The 11810-nt window shown below is 39.5% G+C and overlaps 6 protein-coding genes across 6 annotated transcripts; 1 reads left to right on the forward strand and 5 right to left on the reverse strand.

Moving 5' to 3' along the window:
- Nucleotides 1–117: 117 nt before the first annotated feature.
- On the reverse strand, nucleotides 118–856 carry LOC6642715 (NADH dehydrogenase [ubiquinone] 1 beta subcomplex subunit 9). Its single transcript, XM_002065086.4, has 3 exons — nucleotides 695–856; nucleotides 473–612; nucleotides 118–403 (listed from the first exon to the last, which is right to left on the reverse strand). The coding sequence occupies exons 1-3, from the start codon at nucleotides 790–792 to the stop codon at nucleotides 207–209; spliced, it is 435 nt and encodes a 144-aa protein (XP_002065122.1). The 5' UTR covers nucleotides 793–856; the 3' UTR covers nucleotides 118–206.
- A 131-nt stretch (nucleotides 857–987) lies between these two features.
- LOC6642716 (transcription factor TFIIIB component B'' homolog) lies at nucleotides 988–3562 on the reverse strand. The gene is made up of 3 exons (XM_002065087.4): nucleotides 2266–3562; nucleotides 1870–2198; nucleotides 988–1807 (listed from the first exon to the last, which is right to left on the reverse strand). The coding sequence occupies exons 1-3, from the start codon at nucleotides 3350–3352 to the stop codon at nucleotides 1049–1051; spliced, it is 2175 nt and encodes a 724-aa protein (XP_002065123.1). The 5' UTR covers nucleotides 3353–3562; the 3' UTR covers nucleotides 988–1048.
- A 342-nt stretch (nucleotides 3563–3904) lies between these two features.
- LOC6642717 lies at nucleotides 3905–5761 on the forward strand. Its single transcript, XM_002065088.4, has 2 exons — nucleotides 3905–5055; nucleotides 5116–5761. The coding sequence occupies exons 1-2, from the start codon at nucleotides 4348–4350 to the stop codon at nucleotides 5755–5757; spliced, it is 1350 nt and encodes a 449-aa protein (XP_002065124.1). The 5' UTR covers nucleotides 3905–4347; the 3' UTR covers nucleotides 5758–5761.
- Nucleotides 5762–6653: 892 nt separating this feature from the next.
- LOC6642718 (protein disulfide-isomerase A5) lies at nucleotides 6654–8640 on the reverse strand. The gene is made up of 3 exons (XM_002065089.4): nucleotides 7765–8640; nucleotides 7086–7700; nucleotides 6654–7019 (listed from the first exon to the last, which is right to left on the reverse strand). The coding sequence occupies exons 1-3, from the start codon at nucleotides 8450–8452 to the stop codon at nucleotides 6757–6759; spliced, it is 1566 nt and encodes a 521-aa protein (XP_002065125.2). The 5' UTR covers nucleotides 8453–8640; the 3' UTR covers nucleotides 6654–6756.
- Nucleotides 8641–8909: 269 nt separating this feature from the next.
- Nucleotides 8910–10268, reverse strand: LOC6642719 (immunoglobulin-binding protein 1). The gene is made up of 2 exons (XM_002065090.3): nucleotides 10041–10268; nucleotides 8910–9988 (listed from the first exon to the last, which is right to left on the reverse strand). Exons 1-2 carry the CDS (start codon nucleotides 10173–10175, stop codon nucleotides 8984–8986), a joined length of 1140 nt encoding a protein of 379 aa, XP_002065126.1. The 5' UTR covers nucleotides 10176–10268; the 3' UTR covers nucleotides 8910–8983.
- Nucleotides 10269–10330: 62 nt separating this feature from the next.
- Nucleotides 10331–11320, reverse strand: LOC6642720 (glutaredoxin 3). The gene is made up of 3 exons (XM_002065091.4): nucleotides 11000–11320; nucleotides 10673–10935; nucleotides 10331–10607 (listed from the first exon to the last, which is right to left on the reverse strand). Exons 1-3 carry the CDS (start codon nucleotides 11210–11212, stop codon nucleotides 10430–10432), a joined length of 654 nt encoding a protein of 217 aa, XP_002065127.1. The 5' UTR covers nucleotides 11213–11320; the 3' UTR covers nucleotides 10331–10429.
- Between the last annotated feature and the right edge of the window lie 490 nt (nucleotides 11321–11810).

The following is an 11810-nucleotide window of genomic DNA, read 5'->3' on the forward strand; positions in this document are numbered from 1 at the left end:
GTTGCAGAAACATCCCTTAGTTTCACCATTATGACACATGACACAAGAGAATCAATGATCGAATCTAATCATAACGAATTCCATTTAAAAAGAATAAGACAGTTCGTTTTGAACAAATTTAAGCAGTTTTTTCCAATACGTTTTGTTTGTTTTACTTTTCTGAGGACAACAAATAATGTATCTGGATTTTTACTAAATCTACTAACTTAATGATGTCCCAAATCCTTGGGATCTGGCTTGCCATATTGCTTCTCCCACCAAACGACAAATTCCTTTTTACGTTGCTCACGCTTGGCAAAATATTCGGGATATTGTGCCTTTTCCAATGGATGCCAGTAATCCAATAGCCAATCGGGTGGAATAACCTCACGCTCAAAAGCACAGCCGCCGGCGCTGTTGGCAACTGAAATCAAAGCAATTTACGTATAAGTATACAGTTTTGAAAAGCTCTACAAGATTGGCCGTAGCTTACAGTTCTTTGGCTGGAAATGCTTCGTTTCGAAAAGTTCCTTTTGCCCACAGGCTAGGAGGCGTATACCTTCGCCCAAATCTTTGTTGCGATTCTCGTCAAATCGGGCACGCAGCTGAACAGCGCGATAGCGATACACATTGCTAGATTGTATATAAATTTTTGGATGCACTTCATCATTATATAATCATGGAAATATCAAATGCTTTTTTGATTTTTACTTACCGGCGATCGTACCACGCCTCCAGATTGCGCAGGGCGCGCTTATATAGGCTACACACCTGGCGCTTGTGCGAGACAATAGCCAAGGGAACTTGGGCCATGTTTATGTCGTTCGGAAAATTGCCTAATTCTGCAATCTGTCTAAATGAAACAACAACAATTTACTCGGAGTTGCCAACTAAACATTTTTAAGGTCGTTATTAACACTGAAACGGGCACAAAAATGTTGCCATACGATTGTAATTCTTCAAGCTGGCATCACCGAAATAATTTTAAAAAATCACAAATGCGGTCAATTTGAAAAATCAACAAATTAGTTCTTTAATCAAAACACTTTTATAAAAGAAAATGTGATTCCTAACTCATTACGTTTAATATGCACTGGACAATGTGTTCAGGAATATTCAGCGGTTCTTCACATAGTTCGCCAGTACTTTTATCGTACATATAAATCTCGTTGATTACCCGATCTCCATTTTCAGCATCTACTGAGGAGACCAAGACCAACGACCCCTCCGCGAGATCGGAAAGAATTTGCTCTATATCCTCTTCGCTTACGGAAGGTGTTTTAACAGGTTCAATAGCTGGACTAACATTAAAAGTATCAGTAGGCGCCACCAAGTCTATAGGACTTGATTGGGTCGGTAGAATGCTCTCCATATCTCTGACATAATTTAGACTGCCATCATCAAGGTCCATAATAGTTTTATTATGAACCGATTGAAAGTCCAACCTCTCTGACTCTAAACCGTCCATTTCTTGATCCTCAGCCAGTAGATCGTTCAGCTCTTGTTGAATTTGTCCCTTTGCCATTGCTAATGATTGCTCAGTTTTAATAATAGTTTCCTGTTTGATCGTATCGAACGGGGGCAAAATGTTCGATTCCGGCTGTATAACGGCGGCATTGCTGGTGACTTGTGCCGATGGCTGTTGCCGTCGACGTTTGCGTGGCGGCTTGGTAGCCACTTCCTTTGCATTCTCATCCGTTTCGAGAGCTTTACAACGCTTGGCCCAGATATGCTTGGCTAGTTTCTTTTTCGTTACATTCTCATTCTCATAGATCACATCGCCATCGCTTAGGGAACGAGCGGCCTTACTTTGCTGGGATTTAGCGCGCTGAAAAGGTAAGCATATTTGAATTAGGACACCAAAACATCTAAGATTGAATAGGTAATTACCTTTTTGGTGTTTTCCGCCTGTGTGGCAATAATTTCCTGCCATTGACGATCCTTTTCTTTACGATCACGATCCTCCTGTTCAAGTTGTTCTTTCAGCTCTTGTATGTTAAAGGCCTTGGGGTATAGTAAAGCCTTATTGATCAGTTGGGCATTAATGCGCTCTTCCTTTTTATACTTTAGCTTGAGATCACGGCGTGTGCGTTGTGGAAACATTTGGCACATTAACGAAAAATCTGTGCCAATGATTTGAAGACTTCGATAAAAACGTACCGTTTCATCGGAAGTCCAGTAGGGAGTACGCTTATGACGCTTGTAAAACCCATTGTCACCTTTATATAAAAATAATGGACATAAATTAAGATCTCAAATACAGAAAGTAGTTTTTTAATTACTCACCTGTAGTCTCATCCATAAGAATAAGTGATGAATTCGCCAGGACTTTGCGTGCTTCTACCTCGGCTGTAGTCTCAATCTCTAAAGTTTTCTCATCGATAATCATTTCACCATTGGCATCCAGTTTCAACTGTGGCACTGGCATGGCTGTGGCGGTGGCTTCTTGTTTGGCCTCCAAAAGGTGATCTGCATTTGGCTTCGATTCTACCGCCGACTCACCATTATCGCCATTGGATTCTGCCTTAATTGTGGTAACTAATGGTTTTTGTTCCATTGGATTATTTTCCGGATTATAGAAAATCATGTCAAACATTTTGAAAGTAGATTTATCGGGAATGCCCTTATTAAAGCGAGTCTCAAAATCCCTGCGTGCATTCACACGTTGTCCCGGCTGGCATTTGTCATCCGATGCAGTTTTACGCTGCTTGCTGCCACCCTCCGAATATACGGAGCACGTGGATTCGGTGCGTATGCGTCCCATGCCAGGACTCATTACGGCAGGAAAGTATTTATAAGGTGACTGCGGCATTGGCGATGAACCAGCGCCAGCCATAGCCGTAGGAGTCTGTCCCATTGAAGAGGAACCACTTAAGTAGCGTTCTCGACGCGTAGGCGTTGCCGGCGACTGATAGTCACTATCATAATCACTGGCCATAGGTGAACCAACAAAACTATTTCGTCGCTGGCCAAAAACTGGTGTCGGACGAACACGCTGCCGGGCCTGAGCCTTGCCCGGCGACATGGGGTATCCTGTGGTCGTCTTTTGCAAGTCCATTTGTATCACATTATCTTCAATATCCGAGTGGAAAATATCATCCATTTGGCCCGCAGAGCTGGCCGGCATTTTGAAAGCCTTTGCATCCGCAATGTATGGTTCCGCTGCCAGTTCAGCAGAAGGAGTCTCGACTGCGCCTAGATCGGGTTCCGCCGTTTCTACTACTTCTGGCTGAAAAGAAGGGATTTGCTCATCTATCGCCTTCACCTCCGGTTCCCTCTCTTCTTTTTGCACGGGCGGCTCGTCTTTGCGTGGCTTGCGCTTTATGTTGGCCAGATTGGCCATGGCCTTAATGCGCTGCCTTCGCATAGCCATTATAAATATTTTATATCAGATAGCTACGAGATTAACGTTTCCTTTCACACATCAAAACTGGATAAATTACATCAAGATAATGTTCCGCAAACCACGAGTTTAATTCGGCTCAAGTGTTGGCTAACGTCCAAATAGTGCCTGTCTACCTTTGTACTGTGGTACAAGATATCAATAAATACTATAAACTAGTTTTACAACATAAATGTACATTTAAATGAATATTTTAGTTGATTTGTAACCACAAGTACATTTGAAATATTTTTGTTTGTACACTTTAAGGTGATTAAATTATTGCATGTATTAGAAATGTAAAATTGTTTAAAAACCAAATATTTAATATAATGACCGTTGAAGTGTTTTTTTTTTTTTTTTGTTAAATGATTTAGCAATAAAAGTTATTATAGGGCCAAAGCTGTGGATAGTCTATCCAGTAATCTTAAATTTGTTAGATCGAGTTTCAATTTTTAAATATGTATGTCAAACACAGTGCCACCCAACTCTAACAACCCAATGACTGACCAACACTGTTATCTTGTAACGAAAAAACAAAAACAACACTTGCAGTTTGCACGTTTTTGGATTTCTTTTGAAAATGATAAGACAGCGGGTGAATTCATAACATAACCACAGGCCAGCCCAGAACAAACATTCATAATACAAATCAATTTTAACATAGAGACACAAACACTAAATAACTAGTAACTAGAAAAAAGATAAGCTAAACATTTAAATTCAAAATTTTATCAAGTAAATTTACAAAATTGAACAAATGTGACATTATTGTGTGTAAGTGTGTGTGTGTTGGAATTAAATAGAAACGAAACAACAAAATAATCAGCCATTGACTGTCCACTGCCTTGCCCTGGCCCCCCGCCTCGTTTTCACCATCCGCCACCGCACTGAACCGGCGGCGCGTCTGTTATGCAAGTAGCAGCAGCAGCAGCAGTCGCAGTCGCAGCACTCGCAGTAGCAGAGGAACAATTGAATTAGCCGGCATGCTATTCAATCGATTTATCTTAGCCATCAAAAATCAGTCCAGAGAGACTTTACGGGCCTGGAGCTATCAATGTGAATCGATATTGGCCCAACGCTCGCGTCGCATCCAACAGTTGTTGTGCTTCTATCAATCGGTCTATGGCACTCAAGGTCTGAAGCAACTATGGCGAGCCTATTACCGGCGTGAATTGCAGCAGCCACTCCGGGGCATTATGCTCAGTGCCGTTGGTGTTGTGGGCTTGAATATCAAGCAGCTCGGCAGCGATGGCTTTGATTGGAATAAGGAACGCCTGGCGCTGGCCAATTTCGATGTATGCCATCGTGATATTGAGTTTATCAATACCCTGGCTAAGAATCAATTATGCGAACGCTGCCAGGCTAAAAAAATGAAATATTGTTATTGTTTGCTGGGCAATCAACGTTGCCGTAAAAATGGTACACCAGTTCCCGCAAATTCCCCTCAAAGCTCATCCCCTTCATCGCCCAAAACGCCTACGTCCAAAAAGATGCCGGCATCTGCAGCCGAGACTGACAAGGAGGAGAGCATACGAAATTGTCATACGCCATTAGATTTAGATGCTCGCGGTGCTCCAGCCGGTACAGTGCGAATCCAGGCTCAGGATGAAAAGAAATGGGAACCATACTTTAGTAAAAACGAGTTTAGCATTTGGCGGAGAGAAGAGCGAACGTCTATGTACTCCTATAAGGTATATAACCAAAACAAAAATTCCTTTAATCTTGCCGAATTCATTCCTTGCGATTTTTAGGTATATGCCCGATTTGATGACATCACTGCCGATGATTTTCTACATGTGCAAACCGACTTGGATTATCGCCGTCAATGGGATGATACGGCCCTGAGACTGGAGCTTATCAGTGAAGATCCTGTACCGGGAAGCAATTCACATTTGATATATTGGGAAATGCAATGGCCACGTCTATTTGCGAATCGTGATTATGTCTATTGCCGACGTTATATCAAGGATGAAAACAAAAAGGTCATACTCATATGCAATCGTGGCGCCAAGCATAAGACATATCCCGCCATATCGGGCAAGGTGCGCGTAACCGACTATTGGAGTGTGATGGTTATCAAACCGTTTCGTGGATTTCATGAGCCCGGACTACATTTCATACTTACCTACTATGATGATCCTGGTGTGCCCATACCACAGAATATTAAATCCTGGGTTACCCAGAAACAAATGCCCGAGTTCCTAACTAAAATGTATGTGGCCACCAAAAATTATGCCTGCTCGCGGGCGATCAAAATGAAGGATATGTTCAATAGCTTTACCCTAATCAATGATGAGTATACGGCCAATGATCAGCGTGGCAGTTGGCTAGGAAGGCTCAGTCGCAACGGGCACGCAAAGTTTAGCCGAGGCGAGAATGGAACAGAACGTTGAAGGTCCACACACAAACACATACACACACACACACGCAACATACACATAAAAGATCCTTTTTAATTTTTGGCCCCAAAACAGATGCAATTCAATCGAAATCAATCACAACCGTAGAATACGTGCAATAATCTGTTGAAAACATTTTGTCCTCATCAAAAAATTGTGTGCCACACTTAAAAAAAATATATGAAAAAGTTCGGTTATATATATACAAAACAAAAATATATAAAAAAAAAACATTAAATTTAGATATTGTCTTTTTAAAAGCGAAATAGAAATTATTGAAATTGTAATTGTAAGAAAATAAATAAAAAAAAAAAGTTATACACTCAAAAATGGAAAACCAAAACAAGAATTTTGTAATATAACATTTTTATATACGTAGTAATCGAACCTTTTCAAAACTATTGCTCTATGGTCTATAAATATTAAAGGAGATTCTATGGAAAATGCTTCAACTAGCAATAAAATAAAATTATAATTATTTGGTATGGAGACTGAATTTTGTTTGTTATGCAATTATTTAGTTAACTGAATTTACTGGTAACCTACAAGCTGGAAATTTATGTACATTCAAGCTGTACACAGCTGATTAAGAACAATTGTTCTCTTTTATTAAGAGCACATGTAAATTCAGCATTTAACATTTGAAATTCCTGTCCAGACAAAGACGATTTCAAAAAACATGTATTTAAATGGCGTACTACAAATTATGAAACAGTTGAAGAGGCTATTGTCAACTTGAATTTTAAATATTGTATAAAGTTTTTAAAGTCGTAGTTTTTTTTTGGTTTTTAATATTAATTAAATGTCCAATATTATAATGCCATCTGCGAGGTTATAATAATTAGAAATTAAACAAAATTTTATAGAAAAGGATTTTAAAGAGTTAACAATTAAGATATTTTCTTGATACTTATATTATTATACAGAAATACTGAGATTACACAGAAAATAAGAGAGATTGATAGTTTAGTAGGTAGTTCAGTTCAGATGTGATCACAATTCACTGCGATCGTTTGAGTTAGGTGGATTGTTCATATATGATATAAAATCTTTGCTCGTCCGTCCACCATTGTATTCCACTTTTGTTTTGAGATAGGAGAAATATAGAATAGTTGGATAGCCACGTACATTGTATTTGGCACAGAGTGCGGAATGTTTGGTACAATCAACAGCAACAAAAGCCACACGAGGATCATCTTGTAGGGAAATGGCAGCAGCAGTAAATTCTGGTTTTGTGTGCTTACAGTGTCCACACCCTAGCAATAAAGGAAAAAGGATCATGAACTATATGTGGTTTGCTCAGAGATATAAATTAAACTTACAGGGAGCATAAAACATGACCAAGGCATGTTTTTTTCGTTTTAAAGTCGATGAAAAAGTCTCATCGTTGAGAAAATGTATAACCTCCTGGGCATTTTCCTCCTCCTCCCAGTTCTTTTCTGGAGGCGGTGGTGGTGGCGGTTCTTTTGGATCTTTCATAAATTCTACAATTTTCGATGCCTCACGCACATTTACATCAAATTTGTGAACTCCATGGGAAAAGTATTTAACGGTGGGATAACTTTTCACTTTATACTTTTCACCAATTGCCTGCTCTTTGGTGGCATCCAAAGCAGCCAAAATTCCAGGAATATTTTGTTGTTTCATTTGCAATGCTGCCTTTTCATATTCCGGCTTCATTCGCTTACAATGGCCACACCAAGGGGCATAGAACATAACCAAAACGGATTTCTCATCCTTTACAGCAGCCTCAAAGCCCTGAGTCGTAAGATGAACAATTTCCGAATTCGTATCGGCTGACCATTCAGGTTTTTTGGCTTTTGGTGCTGGCTTGGCATTGGGATTCAACATGAACTCGACCAAAGCATCTTTAGTGTTCTCGCCCTCATAGGTGAAACGAAGTTTGCCATTTTCAAAATATATCAAAGTTGGAAAACCTGCAAAAAGAAAAATATCATTAAAAAAAATGTTTTAGTTAAAAAAAAAACCTGTTATTTAAACCTGTGATATTGAAGAGTTTTCTAATGGGCGCATTCTCTTGACGCTCTACATTCATTGCTGCTATCACATAGCCGCCTTTGGTTTTTAATTCTGTGGCCGCCATGCCATAGTCTGGTTTCATTTTCTTACAGAAACCACACCAGGGCACATGGAACATCACCAGCATGGGTCTTATATCCTTGCGTAAATGTTTGGTGAATGTGCCAGCATCACTGAAATGTACAACATCCTTGCCAGCTGGATCTTCTTCCCAGGGTAAATCACCACTGGGATCACGCATAAATGTTACCATCGAAGCAACACTCATTTGCCGATCATAGTCCTTGTGATAATCTCCATCCTTGTAGTGTTTTAATGTATAAGGATCGGGTGTTATTTTTAATTTTTTACACAATTTCTTGTGCTCCTGATCCAGTCCACAATCCACAAGCAACATTGTACCAGTTCCTCGTATTGATTCGCCGGCCTCACGAAAGATTTTCAATTCGGCTGCCGCCGCTTTCGTACTGGACACATATAGAGCTAGAATATTGTTCTTGGTACGCAGGAGCTTCTTGAAATCTTTATACTCGACTATGTCATCATGTATAAATGATGAGGATTTTGTTTTTGCCGCAACAAGTGACGACAGCAAACAGAAAAGAGGTAGAAGAAGAGACACAAACTGACTATGCATTGAGATATGCATTTGCGTTTATTGTCAAATAACTTTGCACTTAAGAAGATTTATGTAATTAACTAGATTTGTATTTGTACTAAAATAACTGCATTAGTTCCATGTTCTTTCTGGATAAAAACAAATTCTAAATTTCTTAAAAATGCCGATGCCGCTGTGTTATCGGAAACGTCAGCGATTCAGAGTATTATCGATATTTTTTTTAGTTACCACCGTATGACACTAAACATTTGTTCTGTGTTGTGCTCTCTTTCTTACTTAAGCATCTCGAATACGGCATGTCGATGCCTGAGTGCGAAAGAGATAAAAAAGGTCTAAATGGCAACAGTGAAGCCCAAATAAAGACCACGCTGTCAATCATCTCATCTCCAGGTAGTATCTTTGGAAGCATTTTAAAATACCGAATATGTTTAAGAAGCCTCCGAGATTTAAAAGATCCCCATTGTAACCACTATTCCATCTAAGTGAATATGCTTGCAAATTTGTTGATTTTTTAATTTTGATCGAGTAGAAATACCTTGAAGCTGAGAGAACTAGAATATCTTAACTACGATTATGACGATTGCCATCACCGCGGCGGACCACATCTTTGTATTCATCCATACGTCGCATGCGGGCCAAATATTCAGGATCATCGTCTTCCACCTGCTGTTCGACAACAGCTTTTTCCTCATCCTCTTGCTCATTGGGATCACGAGCCGCAGCGATGGCTTGAGCTTGATTCATTTTGGCCACCTTCTCCTCATCGGGGAAGATGCCTTCATCGACGCGTTGCTGATAGAACTCGTCCACTGTCATAATGGGTAAACTGGGATAACCCAGACCAAAGACGGCTTTCTGCTGGGCATTGCGAGTGATAATAAAAGGCTGCAATGGCTTAGGCTGAGTAGATTGTTTTCCATGATGATGGTGGTGGTGATGATGTTGGCTGTGGCCTTGTTTTTGAGATGTAGACGGACCACCACCGAAGGATTCAATTGCATTCGGTAGGTTCTCTCCTCCTGCCAAGCGTGCCAAACGCATTTTGGCCAACTCTTTCATCATACGTAAACTTTCCAACTCTTGTTTGGCATCTATTATGCTTTTATCCAAATATTTTAAAAAGAATTCCCTTTTGACTTCGTCATCGGCAGTTTTGTCTTTGACAGCAGCCTGCACTTTTTTCATATATTCATCGATTTCCTTCATTTTGCGGTATTGAGCAATTTTATCATTGCGATCGTAGGCAGCCTCAATGAGTTCGCGTTGTTCGCTTTTCTCAACCTTATCTCCATCCTGGGCCGGCTTTACTTTTGGTCCTTCGCATAGACTGTACTCCTGACACCTTTGCAAATGATCTTTGAAATAGATTTCCCCTAAATCCAATACTTCGGTACTATTCGGATTATTAATTTTGGTAGTCAATTTGCCAAGGAAATAGGGCAACAGCATAAAGGGCAAGGAATCGGTGGACACTTCATCTATCAATTCGTTGGCACTGAACATGCTCACTTGATTCACAATCACAGTGGCCTCCTCGAATTGTTTCATTGCGGATTTAACTTTGTTCTAGAAATAAATTACATGATTCCTTTGTTTACTCCTCCCGAGAGATTATTACCTGAAATTCGCTACCATTAAAGGGCAACTCGGTGACTTCCAGTTCATCGTAAAGATTCCAGCCAGCTAAAAATATATCAGACAGTTTCTTATCCTCGCCGCCATTCAATGAGTCAGTGTTTGTTGCTTCCGCCATGTGTTAATTAATTAAAGGTATGTATGTTTGTTTTCTAAGCTGTCGAAATAAATTGCAAACCGAACATTAATGTTGCATCTCAGTGTTGAGCAACGTCTAATATGCAGCCGGTTGAATTCAGCCGATTGCCAACACTACTACATAAAATTTAAAACTTTTTAATGGTCAAATTGCTTTTATTAAATTATATAAAAGTTATTGGACATGTGTTATGTTTCTTTGTTCCTGATTTGGGGTGGTAGATTCTCAAAGTCTCAGCCCTTGAGGGTGGCTTCCAGTTCATTGCCGGCAACAAGTTCCTTGATGATATCCAAGCCGCCAATTAATTCGCCCTTTACATAGACTTGAGGATATGTGGGCCAGTCCGAGTAGGTTTTCAAGCCTTGTCGTACTTCCTCATCTCCGAGTATATCGAACGTTTCATATGGTAAACTGTTATAGAAGGCAATAAGTTAAAAACAAAAGTTCAAATCTAGATGACAGGTGCATGTACGTACTTTGTGTCGTTAACAATAGCTATAAGTTGCTTGGAGAAGCCACAACGGGGTGCCTCACGGTCACCCTTCATGAAAATCATTAACGGAGACTTATTGATCAGAGCCTTCAGTCGTTCATCCAAAGATTGGCCAGTAGCTGCGGCACTGCTAGCACTCTCGGCCAATTTCTTGGACTTGCTTGTAATGGCTGCTATGTCCACACCATCGACTCGGTCTACAGCCGAACCTTTAGTAAAGAAAATAACTGTGGGTACGGCATCAATCTAAAGGAAAAGTTCAAATTCGGTTACATATAAATAAGGAACTCCATGTTACAATTTCACTTACTTGATGTTTCATAGAAATCTCAGGATATTGTTCGGCATTAAGGCTAATAAATTGCAATTTCTCACTACCCAAGACTTTGGTTAGCTCTTCCAGCACATCTTTAACCTGAGCACACTGTTCGGCCCAGTCGGCGGCAAAAAGGACCACGGTTGTTTTTTCAGAGTTTATATATTTCTCATATTCCTCGGCACTTGATACATTTAACACGGACATTTTTTTTGAGTTTGTTTTATTGAAAATGCTATAATTTTAAAATATTACAGGCAATTTCGACTTTGCAGTTATTTCAGGCTATCAGCTGAGAAGAGTGTTGGTCAACGAGTCACTGGTTTTTTTAACCCATTGAAACCAAGAATTAAAGTCACATTTAAATGATGATGATAAATAAAATAATTGAACAAATTTTAAATATGAATTGTTAAAAAATATCCCATAGGTTACGGTATCCTTAATTTGTAATGATATAAGCATGACTCGTGATTCGTTAAAATTATTTTCAAAAATGTATATTTTAAGTATGCTCAAGGGTTAAAGTGTTTATCTATTGTTGACCGGTAACAGTGTTATAAAATACTCAACAGTTTTGTTATTTTATCAAAGAAACGTAAATAATAGTTTGTAAACTATCATAAAATACTAAAAAAATTAAACATTTAATTCGGTTTTTTTTTTTTGGATACATATGTATACGCAAATATATGTACATATATACAAAACAAGGGCGTAGTGGAATGTGCGCAGGGACTTCGCAGCTGTACCGAATATGGCATGACCCCCTTAATTTGAGAACTGGCTACGCTCTTAATGCGAA

This window comes from Drosophila willistoni (assembly GCF_018902025.1).
Source record: "Drosophila willistoni isolate 14030-0811.24 chromosome 2R unlocalized genomic scaffold, UCI_dwil_1.1 Seg167, whole genome shotgun sequence".
Classification (NCBI taxonomy): Eukaryota; Metazoa; Arthropoda; class Insecta; order Diptera; family Drosophilidae; genus Drosophila; species Drosophila willistoni.